Source organism: Pinus tabuliformis, chromosome 1_1 (assembly GCF_031772625.1).
Source record: "Pinus tabuliformis cultivar Carrire ecotype Pingquan chromosome 1_1, CPIR1, whole genome shotgun sequence".
In the NCBI taxonomy this organism is placed as follows: domain Eukaryota; kingdom Viridiplantae; phylum Streptophyta; class Pinopsida; order Pinales; family Pinaceae; genus Pinus; species Pinus tabuliformis.
Window position 1 is genome coordinate 408,219,644 of NC_142297.1, and position 25,856 is coordinate 408,245,499.

At 36.1% G+C, this 25,856-nt stretch overlaps 1 protein-coding gene across 1 annotated transcript in view; it reads right to left on the reverse strand.

Annotated features, from left to right (window-relative positions):
• The window catches only part of LOC149213409 (disease resistance protein Roq1-like), a 349,663-nt gene extending 324,019 nt beyond the window's left edge, over positions 1-25,644 (reverse strand). The window contains exon 1 of the mRNA XM_089390751.1: positions 24,809-25,644. Coding sequence (XP_089246877.1) covers positions 24,809-25,452 — 644 coding nt within the window. The 5' untranslated portion in view covers positions 25,453-25,644. The remainder of the gene's footprint in view (positions 1-24,808) is intronic.
• Between the last annotated feature and the right edge of the window lie 212 nt (positions 25,645-25,856).

A 25,856-nucleotide genomic window follows, 5' to 3' on the forward strand; every position in this document is an offset into this window, starting at 1 on the left:
TGAACATTTCAAGATATCATGAAGAACATAATTAGTTTTATTGCATTAAGAAAACCCAAGCACATTCTATAACTTAGCAAGAAAGAGATGTATAACACCCATCTCAACAACACAACACATGACATTAAGTTACTTTACTATATATAATTTAAACTCCTATCATAAAATCACAAATTTAGCATGAATGGAATGTTTAAAATCCATTTTTATAAAAAAAAATATAATTTTTCTTATAGAAAAATATACCAAAAACTAAATATATTTTTCTAGAAAAAAAAATACTAAAACTAAATATATATTTAAAAAAAAAAACTAAAACATAAGCAAACTAGAATTTGAATTTGACATTCTTGGTCACTTTCGGAAACATATGGTGGAATGTAATCTCTTTATCCTCATCTTTAGCTTTTTCCTAAAAAATAAAAGCATACAAAAGTGGGAAAGAGCCATAAAGCATGGGGAAGCTTTTTCCTAAGCACAAAAGCATCTAAAAAGTGGAAAATTCATTTTTTATATGAGGAAACATTATTCACCCAAAAGATTTTTCCCAAATTGAACTAATGAGGAATTTTGGAAATCTTCATAGCCTCCACTTTCCTATATATTAGAGGCTTGGCCATTGAAAAAATGATGGGAATTTTGTATTGTCACGCTCTTGAGATCTGTCTTGAGAGGGAGAGTTTTGGAGCTATGAGTTGGGGGAGGTGATGTTGCAACTATATCTGATTGTTGTAACTGTCCTCCAACTCCTTTATTCATATAGATCAGTTTTTCTTCCTTCCATATGTTTCTATTCATTCTTTACTTCTTCTATTTAATTAATGTATGCATGGGTTTTTGGTTTATATTTATTTATTCAATAATATTTATATGTTTTTTATAGTTTTTATTATTAAGATATTATGTTGTGAAGGTTGCTTTATTCTCTCTCTTATGTGTAGGACCAAGCTTTGGAGCTAGCTAGGAGCGCTTCTTGGCTATACAAAAAACTCCAAGAAGACCTGCATGCGAGGACTCACAAGAATTCATTCTCTTTTTCTTAATCTATACTCTACATCTTGATCTACTAAGAATCCTAAGCCTTAGAACAACCTTTCTCTTAATTGGTTTGTCCTAGGTTTCTGAGATAAACTGAGAGGGTTTTGTTTTCATCTAACCATGCATTAAATCCTACAACAAAATGATATTTAGAAAATTTAATATATTTCACTATGTAAATGAACTTAGTAAAATGAACCCATAGAGGTGGTCATAAATGGAAATAAAAGTAAAACTCTAAACAAGAAGCCAAAAGTGGATTTAACCATGGATGAAAAATTGAGAGTAGAATTGGATGTTAAACTAGGCATCAAAACAATATGCAAACAATGACACAAAAAGGTTTTTAAAGTAAAATTAAAAAAGGGTGCAACACTAGACACAAAGAAGGGAACAAAATAGGGCATATGAAAGGATACCGAATTGGGTGCAAACAAGGATGCAAAAATGGACACCAAAATGAGGATGCAAAGAATGGTGTAAAATTAGGATGCAAAAAGGATGTAAGAAAAGACACAAAACAAGATGCAAAATGGGACTAAAAAATGGTGAAACCAAGGATGTCAAAGATGATGCATAACTAGATGAAAATTCCAACTAAAATCTAGGTGCAAAATGAGATGCAAATGTGGACACAAAATGTGGCAGAAAAAAGGATGCAAATTTGGAAGCCAAAAAGGATGAAAAACTAGATACCAAAAAGGATGCAAATTTGGACATAAAAAATGGTGCAAAATTGGACACAAAAGAAGAAAAAATGGTGCAAAAATGGGCATAAAAATGGCTTAATTTTGGATGCAAATTGAGATGCAACATTGGATGTAAAATGATGCAACAAATCATTCAAAACTTGGTGCAAAAACAAATGCAAAAGTAGACGAAAAAATGGCTCAAAAGTGAACATAACAATAGACACAAAATGGGATGCAAAGGTGGATGCAATATATGGTTCAACATAGGATGCAAATTTAGATGCTCAAAAGGATGAAAAATTGGATGCAAGAAATGGTGTTAAAAATGATGCTAAATTGGATGCAACAAATGATGCAAAATTAAATGCAAAATATGGTGCAAAATAGGATGCAAAAAAGGGAGATAAATAAAATGCAAAAGTGGATGCAAAAAATGGTGCAAAAATGCATGCAAAATTTGGCACTAAATCAGATTCAACATGTGGTGCAAAATTGGATGGAAAAGATGGTGTAAAAAAAGGCATAAAAATTGGCACAAAAATAGATGTAAAAATAAGTACAAAATTAGAAGCAAAAGATGGCATAAGACCAGATGAAAAAATTGGCACAAATTGGATGTAAAAAAAGGCGCTAAATAAGATGTCAAAGATGGTGTAAAAATCGATGCAAATTATGACACAAAAATAGAAGCAAAGAATTCCACAAAAGAGGAAGCAAAAAATGATGCAAAAATAGATGCAAAAAAAGGCACAAAACTAGAAGCAAAACCTGTTGTAAAACCAAATGAAAATATTGGTGCAAAATATGATGCAGAAAATGATGGAAATTTGGCATAAAAAAGATGCAAAATTTGGTGCAAAAAAGGACAGTTTAAAAATTGTACAATAGAGCCAGATTTAGCGCCAGGTTTCTCATCCCAATTGAGAAAAAAATGCACTAGAATCTGGTGCTAAATCTGGCGCAAATTGCCTGTTTTGTTGTAGTGACATGATATGCTTTGCTTCTTTAAATGACAGTGGTGTACTCACCTACACAAAACCATGAATGTGTGCTCGATTCGAAGAGTGTGAGATCTACGAAATGATAGTAGCCCACCTCCTTTCGTATAAATGCCTCTAATACCATAAATATCATCCTCTACTGAGAATTGTGATGGTGGTGGCAGATATGCCATGCAGGTCGCTAGGTGTGGGCATCTTGCCTCCCTCTCATATGATTACTACAGATCATGGTCAATCAGGAAAATTAATGTTGTGCACCCACCTTAGGGAACTTTGTCTTGTTCAACAATGTCTTGACATTCACGCTTCCATTGAGCAACAAAAATTTGTTCCCATAGAGATTCCATGACCTCTAAAGTGAAGTTGAGCCCTTCATTGGCAAGCATGTTTACCAACTTGTTGCCCTTTCTTAGTATGTGTTGGAAAGCGAGTGCATTGAAGTTTAGGAGTTGTTTTGTGATATTCTCTAGACTAGCCAAAAGTCTCCAACTCCTTTAGCTCGAGTAGCCTCGCCTACCACCATCTATTTGATCTCTGCAAAGAAATGTAGTAAGATCATTTCACAGACTAGGAAATTTGTTTTCCTTATGATTCACCCTCAGGACAAGAAGAAGATTGTGGCCACAAATTCCAAACATGGCTCCTCCGCACAGTAGTAGCATATGGACAAGGTCATGGAGGAGTACAAGGACATTTTCACCTCACCTGCGGGGGTACCTCTCCATTGTCAGGTCAAGCACTCCATCGATCTGACCCCAAGCACGTCATTCCCAATGGATCAATATATCGACGTTGTGTTCTGGAGAAGAATGAGATCAAGAGGCAAATTCAGGAGTTGTTGCAGAAAGGGCACATTAGGAAAAGCTCATCACCCTGTGGGAGTCTGATTGTATTGGTACATAAGAAGGATGGGACCTGGAGACTCTATATTGACTATCGGGTGCCAAACAAAATCATTGTCTATAATAGGTACCCAATCCCATGGATTGATGACCTTCTGGACCAGCTCAAGGGGGCCAAATATTCCAGCAATATTAACTTGAAGTTTGGTTAATTCTAATGTGTGGAAGACTGCCTTCAAATCCAAGGAGGGATTTTTCGAATGGTTGGTAATGCCTTTCAAGTTGACGAATGTTACTGCAACCTTCATGAAGTTGATGGATGACATCTTGTGACCCTTCACCAATGCATTTGTGGTGGTGTATTTAGATGACATCTTAATCTTCAACCAAAGTTGGGAATGAACAAGAGGTTAGTCATGATGATAATACATGGAATGAATACTTTGATACAATTGTTATACTTTGTGGGTGTTATAAATAAGTTCAGTTATAAATTAATAGACGATATAAGTACATCATATAGTCTAATCTCTAACCTTGGAAAAAATAATGCATGTATCAATTATTTTAGGTTGGCAATGGAATCAGAACAAATGAGGAGTTTAATCATTTTGATAGACCAATACAAATACCTGCATATGGACGTGGCCTACGCCGTACAATTAAATCACGCAAAAAGAAATGGGTGGAAGAGGATATGACAATGGAGTTTGTAAATGAAATAGAAAATCAACACAATGAACAAGAGGTTGGTCATGATGATACTACATGCATAGATGAATAATTTGAGACAATTGTTGTTTTTGGATGTTCCTAAGGTAGAAAATCTAAGAATATGAAATTAATGTGGCTTGTTTTTAAATTAATGTGTTCAAAAATAATATTTTTAATTTATTGTATACATGTATAATGTTGTTTTGTTGAGTAATTTATTGCGTATATCTTTGAAATGGATCCATGTTCTATACAGTAATTGCTATCTAACATTAAATAATGGTTGCATTTAATTATAGGTAAACGATGTTCATGATACACCTATTAATGATCAAGATCCAACTAGACCATTAAGAATTCAATGAGATGATCCAATTCATCCTTTAAACCATACTAGGAGAAGAAGAGAAGCATTGAAGAGAGCACTACCATGTGAAAAATTTGAGGAATTGATGAAATTAGCATATATTGATGACATGACATCCACTACTCAGAGTAGAGATGTCGATGTAAATGTAATGCATGAAGAATGATAGTAATACATATCCAGATGATGGTATTGAAACTAGTAATTGTTCACGAATCCATAAGATTGTAAGGTCATTCTCATTATCATAATCATTGTCATCATCATCACCATCATCCTTGTCATTGTTATTGCCATCATTACATTATCATCATAATCACCATTCATGCCATCATCATCATCATTATGGACATTGTTTGCAATTGTTCATAATTGTAGATGTTGTAAGAAATATCATCAACCCAAAAAATGTGATCAGTGCTAGAAAAGGGTTGTTTAGGACACATTGATATACGTAAGAGAAATAACAACTCTATTTTTGACAGATGATTGATGATGATGATCATCACCACCATTATCATCGTCATTGTCATTTTTATCATCCCCATCATCATCATTAATGTAATTTCTATCGACATTGTTGTAATCATGCAGCATCATCATTCATGCCATTATTGTTTTTGATGATGACCTAGATGAAAATGATGATCATGACACCAAAGATAATGCTTATGATTATGACAATGACAACATCTAAAATTGGGAAGATTCGCCAACGTCATTAGCATCATCATCATCATAATCATTGCCATCATCATCATTGTCATTGTAACCACTATCGTCTTTATCATCATAATCACAATTCATGTCATCGCCATCATCTTCATTTTCATCATTGTCAATATTATTGACATTGTCATCAATTGTTCATAATTGTCAATGCCATAAGGAATATCATCAATGCAGAAAATATGATGAGTGTTGGAAAAGGGATGCAAAAGCGAACATAGAAATGGGGGCAACAATAGAAGTAAAATTGGATGAAAAGTGGATACAACATAAGTAGATGCACAACAACATGAAAAACCTGACACAAAATTGGATGCAAAAGTAGATGCAGTTGTCAATGAAAACTTGGATGCAACCATGAAGGCAAAAGTGGAAGTAAACATGGGTCCAATGGTAGGTGTAAAACTTGGCACAAATTGTGGTGAAACAAATGTTGATGCAACAACGAAAACAAAAGTATATGCAAAAATGGATGAAACAAAAGTGGATGCAAACGTGGAAGCAAATTTGGTTGCAATGGTAGGTGTAAGATATGGTGCAACAAAAGTGGATGTAACAATAGACAAAAAATATGCAAAATAAGATGCAAAAATGGATGTAAAAGTGGAAGCAAACATTGATGCAACAGGCAAAACAAAATTGGATGCAAAAAATGGATATAATGTAAGTAGATGCAAAAGTAGATACAAAACGAGATGCAAAACCTAATGCATAAACCTGACATAAAAGTGGATGCAAAAATAGATGCAATATTTGATGCAAAAGAGGATGTGAACATGGATGCAAAATTGGAAGCAAACGTGGATACAACAGTGAGTGCAAAACATGGTACAAATTGTGGCATAACAAAAGTGGATGTAATGATAGATGCAAAAAAAGAATCAAAGTATGATGCAAATGAAGATGTAAAAAGGGATGCAAAAAGTGAAATTTAAAATGGGTGCAACAGTGGATGCAAAATTGTGTGCAAAAGTGGATGCAATAGAAGTCGATGCAAAAGTAGATGCAAAACGAGACACAAAACCCGATGCAAATCCCGATCCAAAATTGGATACAAAAAGGGATGCAAAAATAGATGTAGTAGTTGATGAAAACCTAGACGCAAATGAGGATGCAAACGTGGATGCAAAATTATAATCAAAAGTGGGTGCAAAAGGAGGTGCCAAACTAGGCGCTAATTGTGCCGCAAAAATATTAGATGCAATAGTGGGTACAATAATAGATGCAAAAGAGGATGTAAATATGGATGCCAAACAAGAGGGAAAAGTGGATGCAACAAAATTAGATGCAAAACTAGACACAAAACTCGATGTAAAACTTGGCGCAAAAGGGATGCACAAATGGATGAAAAAATGGGTGCAAAAAATGATTTAAAAAAGGATGCAAAAAAGGATGCAAAAGTCGATGCAAAAGTTGATGCAAGTGTAGGTGCAAAAAGTGGATGCAAATGAGGATGCAAAAGTATGTCAAACAAAATTAGGTGCCAAACTTGATGCAAAACCTGGAACAAAACCTGGTGTAAAGGATGACACAAAACTTGGCATAAAATTTGGTGCAAAACGTGGTGCAAAACCTATTGCAATACCTGGTGCTAAACTTGGTGTAAGATTTGGTGCAAAACTTGATGCAAATTTTGTGTCAAGTTTTGCACCATATTTGATAAATGGATGCAAATAGCACCAAAAATGGGCTCCATATGCAAAAAAAAGAAGTAAAAAGGGACGCTAATCGCTGGTTTTGTTGTAGTGTTAATTTCAAAAATCGCACATCGACAAAGGGAGGTGTTACAGAATTGGCCCCTGGCAGGTACTAGGTTTCGATGTGATTTATCACATATTGCAATCGCAAAGGGGCTAGTGGTTACAAAGCAGCCCTGACAGTAATCTCGGTTGCAATTCCAACAGGGTTCTGGACCTGATATTTTATCCATTGTGATTTATAGTCCCGACGGGTCGATGTTATCACAGAATGCAAGTTGGGTTCATACGTCGATGGTTTAAGCATTGATTGCGATTGCGACGGGGCTCTAGACCTGATATTTTATGGACTAGGTTTGATAATCCTGGTGGGTCCGCAATTATATGGGTTTTGGTATCCGTTGATGGAAAGTGTCGATTGTGATATGTGATGGGGTTCTCGGATGTGATAATCTATGTTAAGTTTAATACTCCCGGTGGGTCATTTATATTGCAGAGCATTTGAAGCATGGGTTGGTTTATCCCTCGATTATGAAAGGATCTCGGACACAATACATTTATAAGCTTCAATTAAGAGTTCCATCAGGTCTGTTGAATCGCAATCACATATCAACCACCTGGTTCATAGTCTAGAAGACCGCAGGACTTCATCAATTGCGATTTGCAATGGGCAGTCAGTGCCGATGGATTATGGCCCACTGCACGGCAAAATTCCCACTCGATTAGCGAATTTTTGGAGCAACATTGTGGGTTCCTCACGGATGTGGAGCAATTTGTGGAACGAATAGTGGGAAAACAAGGGGAAGCCATAACTTCTTCATTCTTCCACCAAATTGGATGAAAAAGAGGCTAGATAGCCATTTTTTAGCATTCTGAACTAATTGGAGTATATTTTAGAAGCATTTGAGCATAGTAAACACAAATATTTATACTTTTAAGCATAATAGAGAGGCCCAAGCCATTGGAAGTTGGATCAAGGAGACGTAGCCCAGGAGGGGTGAATTCCTTTATCATGTTCTTGTTGTAATGTGTTTTTGATGATGTTTTGTACATGTTTATGCTGCTCTTCAGTTTTTGGTTTATGTTAAATTGCTCATAAAATTAACATAAAAACTCTTCATTTCACTTGCAAAAATTCATGAATCCTTAAGCACAATGAAAGCATTTTGTTAATCATCTAAGGAAGATCTTAGTGATGCAAACTGATGTTCTAAATCAGATCATTTTGGTTTGGAATATTTGGTCATTTAATACACTTGGAGAAAGAGGAAACTAAATTGCAGGAAATTGGTTTTGGATCAATCTTTAGAGTAAATGAATTTTGATGGAATTAAGACGAATCAATGATTAAATATGGAGATAAATTTAAATAATTGCATGGATTTGATTGCAGCCTTATGATGAGGGCTTGGTTTTGTCTTATTGTTATAGGGTTTTCAACATCATTTGTTAGCTTTTATGATGTAAAGAAATTGCGTAGAAATCGAAGCTTATTCTCATATCCTCCCACTTAGAGTTTGTGCACTACAAGCAATTTAGATTTTCAAGGTTCATAAACTTGTAATTTATCTTTACCCTAACCAATAATCTCTTTTAGGTTATTTATAGAGAAATCCATAAGAAATTACCATTGATTTCCCAAAATGGGCATGTAATATATGGTGGCATATGCATAATGGTGCAAGTTGTTTTAATGGAGAATCCTTTACAATTTTTTTATTTTCACTCTCTAGATAGCTCAATCCCTAGCTTATTTTGTTGTGTTATCGACCATGCTCTATCCCTGGGTCCCTTTAATGGAGGTAACATTAGACATGTGGAAAAGGAATTAAAAAATACAACCATGAAAGAGATAGACAAGGTCCACATACCAATTAGAGATGAAGAACTTGGTAAACATTGAGTAAAAAAAATTTATTGCATATTAAAATATTAAAAATAGCTTTCGTTAAGAAGAAAAAAGGTTAAGGAGGATTTTTGAAGCCGCAACAAAGAGGGTTTAGGGATCTTCACAAAAAATTGAGGAGGATGTGATGGACATTTTGGAGGATCCTTTGGAATGCTAGTATATATAGTCCAATATAATGACCAATTCTCATGAATATGTGTGTTCCCCTTTAAGTAAATTTCAAATGAGATCATATCCATTAGAGGAAGAAACCATGGAAATTCTTGATGAGTTGTTGATATCACATTTATATGGTTACACATACAATGACATTATTTTATGTGAAGGGTCTCCAGTTGAAAACAAAATGATCTATGGGGATTCAATGTGAGGAAAGGTATTTAACAATAAATTACTTCTCGACAAATCCAATGGATTCTGGAACACACTTTCTCTACACATAATCGAACAAAGAGATACCATCAACACATGGGGCAATTATTCATGTAGTAAGATCCTGTAACAAACTTTAACTACATTCAACACTAGAATCAATTAATTTCATTTTTATTTCAAGATGGAAATGTTGGTTGTTTCAATTGGTAAAGTTTCATTATAGTTATACAAGAGAAAGATTTAACGAGAAATATATAGTCCTTTGAATCAAATGATTTAGGATTTTAGAAGTTGGAGGGTTTGGGACTTGGAAGGGCTAATAAATCAAGGAAACATTGAGAGTGCATTAAGAAAAATTAGGCGGTAATAATCCTACAATTGGGTGAAAACATAAAAATTCATGAGATTATGGGTTTAGAGGACTCAACATTAGTGGTTTTCTTCTAAAAAAAATTAATGAAAAGTGATACTTTAAAGGCCTCGATGAAGTAACACTTTGAAGTGTGTTGAAAAATGTGCAACAAGAAATGCTAAATTTAGAATGTGCTATAAATAGAAGTCCTAAAAATAGCTTGTCTAAAAATAGCAGTTTGGCCAGTGAGGTCATTGGCCACCTTGGGTGAGAGGTGAAACTGCTAAAAAAGAAAGTTTCTAAAAATAGAATTTCTGGGTCCCTTCCTATTTATAACAGTCCTTGGTCTATCTATAGGAAGTAAAATTAATCTTGGTTTTAACAGCAGTTGGAAATATTAATTAATTAATTCAGTTGAGTTAATTAGTTAAGGAAATTCGAATTTGAAGTCTTTGTGAGCATCCACATGAGTTGTTCCACTGATTGAGGAATTTATCCTTAATTTCCTCCACTGATTGAGGGAATAAATATGAGTTTTATAATGAGAGAATCAATTGACTTAGTTCTAACTAGTCAAGTCCAGTTAGATTGTTTTAACAAGTTGTTAAAATAATAAAATATAGTTTGTTAATGCTTGCATGTCTGTGACAACTATTATTTTAGATAATTGAGGATTCACTCATGGATAATTGTTGCATGTTAGCTCTGTCAGAGACCCAATTGAGATCAGATGAGGGACAGTGTACTATCAGATGCTTGGATCTTCCCATGGAATATTCCTTGCATGCATGAGGAACTAGTGTCCTCAAGGATTACGTAGTTGGACCTATGGTTGACAGTAGGTATGATCAGGCCAATTTACATATGTTTTGTAATTGGACCCCAATCAAAACTGCGCAAGGAAATAGGAGCTTGGACCTGAGGTGTAGCCTTTATATATAGGGCTAGGTAGTCCATGAGCTTTATCATCAGAGTACAGAGAGAGCAAGATAGTTGTTGAGCTGATTCTTTTTGTATGTTGTTGAGGATTTCCACTTGATTAATAATACAGCGTTGGGGTTTTATGCTAGTGCTTTCACGAGTGATATATTCTATGTTATGTGTGATTGATTCCTTCTTATCAGTTATATGTGTTCATGCTTGATGTTGCCCATGGTTTATTAGCTTCCACAAAGTTTATGGTAGATGTAGATCTAGTATTATGCTTTAGTACATTGCATATATTAGTTTGATCTGCAGGTGAAATTTCTACATGATCTCGGTGAGCTAGCTGATTTGTAGAGAAAATTCTACAAAGTGGACATAGGATACACTCCTCAAATACTCATTGTTGTAAAAGGGTGGATTGTATAGACACTTACATCTACATCAAGGCCAATAAAATGATATATAACTAGTGGAAGGGAAGTGGGGATCATAACCTATGCTATGAATAAAATGGCACTTGGATTTCAATGCTAGATCATTATTATCAATTTGAATGGATCATTTACCAGTCTAGATAAGACATAGAAGGTTCTGCCAAATTCGATGGTCAGATGAAAATATTATGAAAATGTGCAATGCTTTAGGTATCTATTATGAGGTGGATAAAACTTATTGTAATTACAATTATATGGGGATGGCTTAGATACTACTAGGAATAGATTTGATAAAAGGTTTGGTAGATTCGATAACAACTAGAAGGGAACTAACATTTTCTATCAACCCATCAATTATGAAGCCATTCCATTTAAGTGTGGAAGATGTCATATTCATGGTTATCTAGTGTTAGCTTTTCTAATTACAAATATAAGGAATCTCTTGGTATGAAAGGATAAATAAGGTCTTAATGATGAAGGTTTTAAGGGTTGATATAGGTGGATATTGGTGGCCACCCACCTATTCCACTTGTACGCCTACCATTGTTTCTTTCAATTTTTCAGTTTCCTTAATTGTAGCACAATTAACTATTTTTAGCAGTTTTTCGAGTCTTGAACTTTTGGAGCCATTTTGAGGCCTTAAATGACATTTTTTTGGAAAATCACAAGTGGTGGATATTACTTTTCTACTTGATATTTGTTGTCAATAGTTGTATTCCTTAGATATGTCTTTCTAACGAGGTATAGTGTGTGTCAAACAAAGATCATATGCCAAAGTCACAATCCCGGGAAGTTTATGTACCAATTTATCCCAATGGGGCCCATGGTTTGTCGTTTCATCTCCTAGGGTTAGGTTTTTGGATGTTTGAGGTTTTCCATTGTTTCTCAATAATAAATAGGCCCTCAAGCCTCATTGTAACACAATTTAGAGGCATGTAGCCACCACATCTCTTCTTAGAGATAAGCTACCATTACTCGAGCTAGACTTATTTCTATTCTGTTTGTAAGCATATTTCAATATCTGATATTAATGAAATGAAGTGTTATTTCTACTGCATCTCTATATTTATGGTTATATTTGTAATTTTTTGCGTTCCTATTTAAATTCGGATCAGTGGTATCAAAGCGGTCTTCTCTTTCTCTGTTTTTCTTTACATGCCCCCAACAAGGTCAGGATATAATGAGTTAGGGCTCGAATTGGTAGAACCTTTACAAGACCTGCCTCACAAATCCCTTCAACCTCCCATGGCGGAAGAAAAGAAAGATGAGGGGGCAATATATCCTTTCAAAATGTTGCTCGAAGAGGCCCTCAGGCAACAGAGAAACGCGATCATGGACAACTTCACCCAGATCCTTCAGCGACTACCCAAGGGTGACACATCTACTTCCAACGGCTACTTTGGAAACACCACACCCTTTAAGGTACAAGTTAACTTTGACATTCCCATATTTTAAGGTCAGATAGATGCGGACGCTGTGGAAAAATGGTTAAATCTGCTAGAAGGATATTTCTCTATTCACGATTTTTCCAATCGGGAAAATATCACTTTTTCTCTACTCAAAGCCACCCCCCACGTCAAGGACTGGTGGGAAACCTACTATGAGAACAAGGATGAAAGTACGCCCTAACTATTTTTAGCTGCACCCACTTGGGATTCGTTCTGGGACACCATCAAGGATCAGTACCACCCTGTCGGGAACTATGAGGATAAATACATAAAGTGGACCACGCTGCAACAGGGAGGGGACCAAGACGTGCCAGAGTTTACAAAATTTTTTCATACCCCTCGCACAAAGTTGGGTATTAGAGATTCTAAGAAACATTTGGTACTCAAGTACTGCGGCTGCCTACACAAGTACATCTAGGATGAGATGGAGTTCCTGGACATCTCCTCGCTCAGCACAACGTACCGATACACTGTCAAGATCGAGGAGAAGTTTAAACAAAAAAGTGAGACTCTAGATCTGCGAATCTGAAGCAAGGGAAAGACGCCCCCAAAGCATAGAGAAAATGGCAGATACAAGGCGGGGCGACCCAAGATAACCCGTTGAAGTGCAAGAAAAGAACAACACCATGAAGACATAGAAGGACATGGGAAAGTGGTGTGAGTGTCGGGTCAAGTAGTCGTTGGTGGCCGAGTTGAAGGCTGCTGAGTCTAATGCATGTTCCGACTCTAAGTCAGAACCTTGCAAGGGGGATGACAAGGGGAATCAAATCAATTACATCGAGCCCATCACCACTGTGGAAACACCCAAGATTAAGAAGATCGAGCCTGAAGATCTAGAAGAGGGGGAATGCCTATTCCACTCACAGATGTGGGTGAAGGGTTCTCCACTGCAGTTCATTGTCGACAATGGGAGCCAAAAGAACCTCATTTCAGCAGAGGTCATGAAGCGGCTGATCCTACTGACTACATCACATCCATATTCATACAACGTTAGGTGGCTCCACCGAGGACGTGATCTTCACGTCAGCTAGCAGTGTTGCCTTCCCTATAGCATCAAGCCCTTCATGGATGAGGTATTGTGTGATGTTTCTTCTCATGAAGTGTGTGATTTATTATTAGGTAAACCATACTTATGGGAGAGAAATGTTGTATATGATTCTAGACCCCGCTCTGTTATTATTTATTTGGCTACTAATTTATATAGGATACCAGAGGTAGCCCCGCCTAATGCCATCTCTTTGATCTCTTCTAAGCAATGTAGTAAGGTCATCTCCTAGACTAGGAAATTTTTTTTCTTTCTGATTCACTCCCAAAGTAAGGGGAATATTGTAGCCACATCCATGGCCCCTAATAGGGGTTCCGCCAAGAAGTGGAAGTAGGTCGATGCAGTCGTGGAAGAATACATGGACATCTTCTCCTCACCCACAGGGGTATCCTTGCATTGTCATGTCAAGCATCCAATTGATCTTACTCCCGGAGCACCGCTACCCAACGGGCCGATATATTTTCATTCCATTCTAGAAAACAAAGAGATCAAGTGATAAATACAGGATTTGCTGTAAAAAGGGCACATCCGACCAAGTTCCTCACCTTGTGGGAGCTAGATTGTACTTGTACAAAAGAAGGATGGGACTTGAGGGATTTGCATCGGTTATTGGGCACTAAAAAAAAATCACTGTTAGGAACATGTATCCAATCCCACTGATTGATGACCTGCTAGACCAACTCAAGGGGGCCAAGTATTTCAGCAAGATTGATATGAAGTATGGTTATCACCAAGTTCCAAGCAAACCCACAGATGTATGGAAGATCACCTATAAATCCAAGGAATGCCTTTTTGAATGGTTGGTTATGCTCTTTGGGTTAACAAATCCCACTACCACTTTTATGAATCTAATGGATGAAATCTTGTAGCCCTTCACCACCTTATTCGTGGTGGTTTATCTAGACGACATCCTCATCTTCAGCAAGAGTTGGGAAGAACACTTGCAACACATTCGGCAGGTCCTTCAAACCCTTCAACAAAACAAAATGTGTGCCAAATTGGTGAAATGGACCTTTGGCATGAGCCAAGTCCAATACTTAGGTACATCATATATGAGTATGGTGTGCATGTGGACCCAACCAAGATCCAATTCATTCGGGATTGGTCAGCGCCAACCACCCTAACGAAGCTTTGCAACTTTTTGGGCCTTGCAAATTTTTATCGGAGGATCGTGTTGGGATTCTCCCATATCACTTGGTTGTTTAGTCATATTACTAAGGGAAGGGTGAAAGAAAATTTCTCTTGGTCCAAGTCCCAATAGAAGGCGTTCGTTGAGTTGAAGAACTGCCTCTACTCTGCACTAGTACTCACACTGCCAGACCTGCAGCAACCATTGAAAAACAAGACAGATGCCTCAGACTATGCTATTGGTGAATTCCTCACCCAACACAAGTATCCAATGGCCTATCATAGTGAGAAAATTTCCGATACAATTCGGAAGTACCCCAGTTACGATAAAGAAATGTATTCAATCGTGTAGGCTTGTCAATGGTGGAAGCACTACATTCTGGGGAAGGAGATGGCCATCCACATTGATCACCAACCTCTTCAGTTTATACAGACATAAGGGAGTTGCAGAATGATCACCATCAGAAATGATCTAGATATCTGCAACAATTCCAATTAAACATTAAATACAAAGTGGTCATAACCAATCATGTGGACCCAACCAAGATCCAATTCATTCGGGATTGGTCAGCCCCGACCACTCTAACAAAGCTTCACAACTTTTTGGGCCTTACAAATTTCTATCGGAGGATCGTGTTGGGATTCTCCCATATCACTTGGTTGTTTAGTCATATTACTAAGGGAAGGGTGAAAGAAAATTTCTCTTGGTCCAAGTCCTAATAGAAGGCGTTCGTTGAGTTGAAGAACTGCCTCTACTCTGCACCAGTACGCACACTGCTAGACCTGCAACAACCATTCAAAATCAAGACAGATGCCTCAGACTATGCTATTGGTGAAGTCCTCACCCAACACAAGTATCCAATGGCCTATCATAGTGAGAAAATTTCCGATACAATTCAGAAGTACCCCAGTTACGATAAAGAGATGTATTCAATCATGTAGGCTTGTCGATGGTGGAAGCACTACATTATGGGGAAGGAGATGGCCATCCACATTGATCACCGACCTCTTCAGTTTATACAGACATAGGGGAGTTGCAGAATGATCGCCATCAGAAATTATCTACATATCTGCAACAATTCCACTTAAACATTAAATACAAAATGGTCATAACCAATCATATTGTAGACTCCCTCAACTGGCCACCAATTGTAGCACTGATTATTGTTCTCAACTCTTGTGGTCACGAGACCTCTGGATGGCCGCAATTATACACAAATGATCCAGAGTTCGCCTCCACATAACAGATGCTAGTAAATGCAAAGCAAGTCCCTAATTTCCACCTCCATGATGCATTATTATGCTGCCTAGGACACATTTGTGTTCCTTGAAGTGAGCGTGCCAAGATTATCTAGGAGGCGCACTACAGTCGGGTAACAAGGAACCTTGGTGTGGAGAAAACTGTGGTTTTATTATAAAAGTACTTTTATTGGCCCAAACTTCAATTGGATTTTGGGAAATATATCAGATCCGGTATTTTCCTGTGCCATTGCCAAGCCAGCCATCAAGAAGAAAGCCCTGTACACTCCTCTACTTATTCCCAGCTAGCCTTGGGAATCCATCTCCATGGACTAATGTCGAGCATCCCTTCTACCAAGCATGGTAACGACTGTGTATTTGTGGTCGTGGACTAATTTTTTAAGATGGCTATATTGGCGGCCTGCAAGAAGAGTATCACAGCAGAGGACACCCCAAACTCTTCTTTGAACGAGTATGGGTGTATTTTGGGATCCCGCAGACCATTATATCAGATCGGACTAGCAGGTTCCTAAGCGCATTCTGGTCAAGCCTTTGGGCACGATTAGACACCAAGCTCACAAAATCGACTGCCTTCCATCCTTAGACTGATGGCTAGACGAAGGTCATCAATAAGATGATAATGCACATACTCCGCATGTACAACTCCAAGCATCCTCGAACTTGGGATGAGAGTGTTCCATATGTGCAGCACAATTATAATAGAGCTCTCCATAACTTGACTGGTCGCAGTCCCTTTCAAGTGGGTCTCAGATTTCAGCCATTGTGTTTGATTGATGTTTCCATGCCTCATACGAATACGTAGATCGAATCCACACATGTATTGTTTGAGGCTAATAAAGCAACCAAATTTATTGAACGCATCCAACACATCTACTAGCAGGTCCACGACATTCTCGAGAAATCAAATTCCAAGTACAAGGAGTGACAAGATCAACATTGGGTGCCACACAAGTTTCAGGTGGGTGACAAAGTCTAGTTGCATTTACAGAAGGAACACCTTACTAGAGCCTATCAAAAACTTAGACCACTCCAATATGGTCCTTACACCATTACCAAGGTTATGTGATACAATGCATTTGAGGTTAGCATTCCCACAATCCTTGGCCTACACCCAGTTTTCATTGTGGACTGCCTTCGACCATACTTCCCACCATTACTAGACACATTAGACATTGCAGAACAGCTCACACCTAGAGGAGTAAATCTAGACTGCATGAAACAAGTTAAAACTGGTTGGGTCATGGACACACAGATTAAGAACACCCGACAACAAAGGATCCAACTATATTAAGTTTTCAAAGCAGGCCAACTCCTTCACTAGGGCAAGTGGCTCACCAGGGACCAAGTTCAGAAGAAGTTTCCTCATCTCATGGAGGAACTCAAAGAAATGGGGACCATTGCTTCCTAAGGGTGGAGGAATGATCCAGGTGGATATTAGTAGCCACACGTATATTCCACTTGGACCCCCACCATTGTTTCCTTCATATTTTCATTGTCCTTAATTTTAGCACAGTTCTATTTTTGGTAGTTTTTCAGGTCGTGAACTTCTAGAGCCACTTTGAGGCCCTAAACGATGTTTTTTTCTTAAATCACAGTGGAAAATATGAGTTTTCTACTTGATATTTGTTGTCAAAAGTTGTATTCCTTATATATATCTTTCTAGCGAGGTATCGTGTGCATCAAACGGAGATCGTATGCCAAAGTTACGACCCCAAGAAGTTGATGTACCAATTTACCCCAATAGGGGCCATAGTTTGGTGTTTCATCTTCTAGGGTTAGTTTTTTGGATTTTTGGTGTTTTCCATTGTTTCTCAATAATAAATAGGCCCACAAGCCTCATTGTAACACAGTTCAAAGGCATGTAGCCACCACAACTCTTCTCAAAGATAAGCTACCATCGCCCAAGCTAGTCGTATTTCCATTATGTATGTAAGCATATTTCAGTATCTCATATTAATGAAATGAAGTGATATTTCTGCTGCATCTCTATATTTATGGTTATATCTGTAATTTGTTGCGTTCCTGTTTATATTCAGATCAAGGTTGTTGTACAATCTCTTAGGGTTAAGGTGATCACCAAGGATGATTTGAACAACATAAAAGGGATCCTTTATGGTAGAAGTAAAAATCTTGATAAGCACAATCTTATGTGGGTGGTAAATTTCAAACACTAAAAATACCAAAAAGGAAACCTCAAAGGCATTGAGTAATAAAAAAAATTCCCACCCCCTAATAATAGAATGAGTTCTAAAAAAATTATATTTTGGATCTTGGGTGGTAGTTAAAGTTAGTAGGGTAGAGGAACAAATTAGTTACTTCCTCCCTTGTTTATTTAGGATAAAAATTCCTACGTATTTTCCTCTTATACCTTTTAAAGGGTTAAGATAGCTTCAAGCTAGTGAGGTTTCCTCATCTAGAAAATATATGAATACATCCAACGAATAAGGGGACCTAGGAGCCCATTATGAAGTTGAATCTTTAGAATGCAAAAATACAACCTTGAGCTAAGAGCTAAAGTTTCTTCAATTTTTCCCGGAAGGATAGAGTGCGACTTAGTGTTTTTGAAAGAAACAGAACCTAAAACCTCTCAAAAAGGAGGAACACACTATATTTCTTAAGCACAAAAATTTAAAAATATATATATAATTTTAAAAGTGGAAATCATATGTCATTATTTTGGGCCCTTAGAGAAAATTCTCTTGAGAATGTTTTAATTTTTTTTTTTTTTTTTATGTGAATTGTCAAGAGATGGCCAATTCCTCAAAAAATTGGCCTCAAAAATATTAATAGATGTACATAACCCATCTATCATATTTTTGCAAGAATTAATGACAAATGAGGAGAAAGTTGTGCAAGATCCCTCAAAACTTTTGGGTGTTGGAAGTTCAATTACATTTACATAGTAAGGAGACCTTTGGTTTGGGGGGCAGATTTTTTACTTATACTAATTCATGGGATTTCTTATCAGGTATAAGGACTTCATTGTTTTATCTAAACCTAGGAAAATAAACCATGGTTTTGAATATGTATGTGCCTTATATGGACAGAACAAAATATTGGGATAATATGTTCAATTGTGAATACTTCAAAAAGGTTTGGCTGTGATTGGGAGGGACCTAAGATTCACTACAATGGAATTTACTGTGTGGGGATATTTGCCAAATATGATTGTCTATCTTGTACTTTATAGAAAAATTGGAGGTGGGATTATTGGACATCGAACCTACAAAATTAAATCCTAATTACTAAAGCAAGAGAATATTGAAAGGATTGCATTGAAAAAAGGTGGGGTTATATTTTAATATTAGAATCTTTCCTCCGATAAGACATAATAATCCATTAATGGTTTCCACTGGGGGGACTCATATCATTGCCCAATGTTGTTGGAAGTGGATTCAACCCAAATGAAACCAGCTAGTACATCCAAGCTTAATCTAGAATGGTTAAAAGAAAAAAGAATTGAGAGTGGGATAAAATAAGTCTAGGAACCTTTTGATGCTTATTTGAGAGAATCAATTTGTATTCATCGTCACTAAAATTTAAATAGGGAAAAGTAGGCTGGAGAGATATGGTCAAAAGAAAAAAGGAGAGGGATGACTAAACTCTCGAGGAGTTAGAGGACATTCTTAGCACCTTATTATGTTATAGTGAGTTATTTGGTTATAATTTAGATAATAAAAAACAAAAGGAAAACATTTGGAAGATAAAAAGAGTCAAACCCTTCTAGACAAAGAGAAAGAGTGGAGATTAAAATTATGGCTATCTCGCTCTAGCTGGTTGATGAAAACATATTTTTTTTCATAAATATGCTAATTGAGAAAAGCATTAACTCTATATGAGATATTGGGAAGGAAGGTGAAGTGTGGGTGAAATTTTTTAATGATATGGCAACAAAAGGTGTTAACTGCTTAAATATTTATGGTTGAAAATCAAGCTACAATCCATGAAGTAATTAGATTATCTACATGCTTCCCAAGGTTTGTTAAACTAGAATAAAATCAATCATTGATGAAAGAAGTAAGGATGGATTACATATGATACCTAAATTCTTTCAAAATAATAGAATCTCAGGTCTAAAAGGATTACCGATGCAATTCTTCCTAAGGTGTTATGAGTTCATTGAACATGATTTAGTCATCAAGAACCATTGGAAAATTCTTGGAAAAGATAAGGAAACTTTCAACATATTAGTCATAGCCATGATTCTCAAGGTTGATTATTTGACTAGATTTGAAAATTCAAACCAATATCACCATGTAATTATGTCTATAAAATCGTATCAAAGGTTATCATTGGAAGGTTCAAAGATTATTACTAGAAGGTTGAAAGGGATCATGTCTTGCAAATATTTATTGAATAATCTTGAATTTTGGAAGTGAGAAAAATTCATGAGGTAGTGAGGCTTGCACAAGAAAGTTTACATTCTATTAAGAAAATTTAAAATATTTGGTGGTAAAAGTGGACTTATCCAAAGTTTATGATAGTGTGATCTAGTTCTAAATAATGTTAATCCTTATTCATATGGGTTTTTATCTCTTTTCATTACTTGGGTAATGACTTCTATCAATTATTTATCTTTTGGTATCCTTATAAGCAGTGCAACATCTCCCACTTAAGCCCAAAAATAGGGCTTAGATGGGGGTTCCCATTATCCTCCATCCTTTTATTTATAGTTGCAGAAGATATAAGAAAATTTCTAAAGGAGGCTAGTGAGAATGGGCGACTTTGAAATGATAAATGTTGAGAACTCCTATTTTGTCACCCACACGCTCTTTAGTGATTATATCTTTATCTTTTATGAAGGTTCTAGAAGAATGGTTGAGATGCTCAAAGGAAACATTTCCCTTATTTACATGGCTATAGGCATGAAGATAAACTCAATAAAGATCAAAGATAACCTTTTGGGGTATCTCTAATAGTGACAAAACTTTATCAACCAATTGTTTCCCTTCAATTTCATTGAAATATATTTTGGTTAGAAATATTTAAGGCTTCAACCAAAAGATAATATGTATAAAGGGGGTTATAAATGGTTAATAACAAAGGTAAAGAAAAAACTAAATACTTGGTGTAATCAGTGGCTATTTAAAGGGGGTTAACTAGTTTTGGCGAAAGTAGTGTTATAAGTGATTCCAATTTACTAGATGTCATTTGCATGGATACATAAAATACTATTGGTAAGGATCATGTATTTACATCACAGGTTTATTTGATTATGAATGCATAAGAAAATGAAATTGTTCTAGTTTCTTGCGAAAACTACCAATACCAAAGGCTTAATCAGGTTGAGAGTTAAATAATATTTGTTTTCTTTAATGCACTAGTTGATAAGAATGTATGACAACTAATTCAAGTTTTTGGTTATGAGTTCAAGTCATTAAAGACAAGTAAATGGCTCTAGATATATTGGATAAATGAGTAAGAAATCATGTTAAGAGAAATCCAAAACACCTCAATTATATGGAAAGTGATCATTAATTGTTTTTCACCTGTTGGGAATTTATTGGTGTGGACTGTGGGAAACAAAGACAAAGTTGAAAATGTGCTAGACCCAAGGATAAGAAGTAAGGGCTTCCTTAGGTTACCTTGACATTTTATTTATGATCTAAGAGATGGGAGATTTTATACGCTCAACCATATTTCTAGATGGGATAGGATAACTACATGGAAACAACATTAGTTATCTTAGAGGGAGATCAATCTAAAGGAGGATGATGTAGTTATTTGAAAAGGTACAGTAAAATCTTAAGAGCATGTTATACTAGAATAAGTGATGATGAGGATGTGGTTATTTAGTCTTTAAATCCAGCTAGGGACTATGTGTGAGGCATTGGATATAAGGATTTAGATACTAAGGGGAGTTAGATTCTCTAGGTTTTCTCATGCAAACAAGTTTGAAAATTTAAGTGCCTAGTAAAATCCAAAATATTCATGTGGCTACTCTTGAATAATAAAGCTTTTTATCTTGGATATTTTGTAGAGCAAAATTTTGTGGGACCTAGATAATGTTTTCCTTGCAAACAAGATGACGAATTTATTTCTATCTTTCTAAATTACAAAGAGAGTTTGGAGTGATGAAGAATGATTGATAACATTGAAAAATGCTTGGGAAATGAACATTATGGAAAAGTTTTTCAGAATTTGGTGCACTAATAGGGAAACCAAATTCTACATATCTCTCCTTTTAACAATTTCTTGGGGTGTATGGTTTGTTGGGAACTTAAAATTGATCGAAGATAGGGGTACTTTTCCTATGAAATGTGTTATCCAATGCTTAAATATATTATCTATAGTTACTCAAATTTAGGAAAAACAAAAAGTAATACAACCAACTCAAGAAGCAATTAACACATGTTTTCCATGGGCATTCTTTGTTGATGCTTGTTAGGGAACCCCTTCTACAGGTGGGAAAAGATTAATCCTTCATTTTTATACGTTCCATAGTATATTTTTCAAAGCTAAAGTTGGCCAAGAATTAAATAACTTTTATGAATTAAAGGCACTCAAATTGGTTATGATGTTAGCCGATGAAAATGGAGTAACACATATTCAAATATTTCAGGATTCACGCCTTCAAATTTAGTTTATGAAACAAGATTCAAACCTGAGATATGTCATGGTCAAATATTTATTTCTTGATGTTATTCCTTTACATTCCACCTTCACTCATACTTCCTATGAACACATCTATAAGGATATAAGTAAAACAATAGATGGTTTATAAAAAAAAGGGTTAGAGTTGGATACAGGGGTTTGGAAAGTATTCAAGAATTATCAAGGACAAAATTATTAATATTTACATAATCCATAAATATAAATTTTACCATTTTCTAGGTTACATTTTGTGTATATCTCATGGATAGTGAATTAAACAAATAGGAAATATTCACTGATACATTTTTAACGATTAAAAAAGAGATGTAATTTCTAAAAGAAATGAGAGGAACCAATTTATTGTTTGGGAAGTAAGAGAGCATTGTTAGCATATATCAAGGTTCTACTCATTCATTTATAAAAGGGATAGGTACAAATATTATATGCTACATGCCTTATAATGAAAACATTAATGTTTTACAACATCTAAGAACATATTCTATTCATTGGAAAACACACACACACACACACATATATATATATATGATTTAGTAGTGGTGGTAAGGTAAAGATAAATTTAACTTTGTTTTAACCCATCATTGTTAAATGGATTATAAGATATTTTTCCTAATTTTTAAATAGGTTTGTGTTTGTTTGTCAGTGTAAATCCCTTTTGCAGTGCATTTATCATGCATTGAGAGGGATCAAAATCCTTGAGGTGCACGCATTTCTTTAATATTTTTCAATGTAAACAAATTTTTCATTTCGAGGGACTTGATCCTTCTCCACACATGATAGATCTAGAGTTCAAATGAGATGAATTACTTCTTTAAATGGATGTCAATGTATAGAATAGCTAGAAGTTTTCCCCAAATTTGTAGGAAAAGCCACTTTGGGAATTACAATATATATATATTAAAAAGTACAAAAGAGTAGTCTACACTATAAGGTATCTAGATAATGATACATATAAGGTATGACTCTAGAGTGGATGGTTTATTGATATATACAATATTTCAATTTGTAACTTGCTTGAATTACCATTTATAAATGTTCATACTCCATTCATGATTCACAAACACACCACTAGAATGTTCTACCTCCTTGCAATGTTTGGAATCTAGTATTTATTCCATTCAAAATGTAGGAAATTCCTAAACTCTTTTGCATCCTAGCAATGCTTCAAATTTTGAGTATAGAAAATTAACTTCAATCAAATTTGAGGTCAATTGACAACTCTACTTCATCATATTTATTTGTTTAACAAATTACAAGTAACAAAGTTCACCCACTAATCTCTATAACTAAACCTAGAAAAAACTTCAAACATGTCAAGTAAAGTAATAAGCTATTACAATAAGGCTTTTGTAGATCTCACATAAAATTAAAATAGTAAAACCACACAACTGAATTTAAGAAACCATGCAATAGTTTTGACAAAACTATAAGAAATCACACATCATAATTTAGTGGACAATCATCCATGAAAAACACTAGTAGCTTCTCACAAATTTTCACATGTTCTCACATTTCTTATTACAATACTAAAGGTTGTTTCTCTTAATGCGCTGCTCACAATACTCCTAAATATGCTTCACTCGCCTCTTGACTCTTCAATGTGTCTCAGCCCTCACTCGATTGCCACTACTCTACACAACTTATCCCTCCTCACACAAGACTTCACTAACACAATACTCAAAACACTACTCATACCATGACTCATAATACAACATGATACCAAATGCCAATCCATGTGTATTCTTCATTATAGTGTGGCTATTTCAAAAATAGGAATTAGGGTTTTTAAATAGTTCTATGGTTTTCTCAAAAAAGACTTTAGAAATTAACACCAAAACAATGTTTCATGTAAAATAAAAAACTTACACAAACTCCTTATACCAGCAACTCCATCTAAAATGTTCCCAAACTCCCTTTTCCTTAACTTCAAAACTGTCTTTGAAAACCCTTCTCAACCAATTACGATCATTTCATATCCATTCCAATTCCCGAGGAACTCAAATAAAAGAAAACCAGTTTTAAAGATGATAGAAACTATTCCTTTGCAACTAGGTTGAATACTATGTATCACTACCATATTAAAAAAAAAGTACACATCTCCTTCAGCGTACTATTAAGATGTTTTCATGTGATTCATCTTTTAATTCTCAATTTATCAAATGAATGAATGCAAAACTAAATTGAATCTAGGTTCATGTACCTAACTAATCCAAAAAATTTAAGAGTTGGAGTTCTCACCCATTATAGGTTGCCAGCTCGAAACCGCATAATCCTGAAGTGTCAAAAAGAGCCTTCCTCCATTCTGTAACTGTCTTTGGATCGTACCGCGGCCTCTCTTGACAACTTTGAGCATCAAATGTTTTCGCTTCCTCCAGCATGCGCAAATCTTCATCGTACAGAACTCCATTCTTGACTGCAGTCCACCGGAACATTTCATGGCACTCAAGATCCAAAGGATTGACATCGTAAAAAAGGGGAATAACGGGTATTCCCGATTTCAACATAATCCGAAGCTCATTTAAACAAAAACTGGACTTGGCGTAATTCTTAGAGAAAATTGCAATGTGAAAGGAAGCGGTTTCAATGGTGCCGAGTCGCAGTCCATGGGAAATTAGGGTGCGGGAGAGGTGACTGGCAAAGGTTTTTCCTACATCAGGCCGATGATGGTTTACGAAAACAATAGGGTTATTGTGGTTACCAGTTGAGGCCGATGGGGGTGCGGATACAAATAGATCAGTAGCATAAGTAGCGTGTGAGGAGAATGCGGAGGTCGATATGGAAGGTATAGCAATGGCCGAGTATAGTTGTCCCGCGATACACAGAAAAATGAGAATAGATTGAAGATGTATGGGAGACATTGGGTACGGGCGCTGAACCTCCATATTTTTTTCGATCTCTTCGTCTGGTTGAAGTCACAGCCCTTTCCAGTTCTTACTGACTTCCTGCAACTTAGCACTAGTTCTTTGCCACTCTCGATAGGATATGGTGTGTCACATTTTATTTCAGAGCTTAAAAAGCAGAAGCTTGGAGAGCTCGTGCCTAGCCTCTCTCCGGTTGCAGGAAAGGATGGTCCACGTGACTCATCAAGGACCTCATGAGGAGAGGGAGAGGGAGAGTATGTGTAACGCCCTAGCGAGTCGGGCAGGGCGTGCACGACATTTCTGCACAAGGGCGACTTGACCCGCGGGCTAGCCGTGCACGGCGACCCGGCGGGCGGGTGAACAGGGTTGCGGTTGGGTGGAATGGCGAGTCGGGCGACGAGCTGGGCGAGGACGCGCCCACCCAA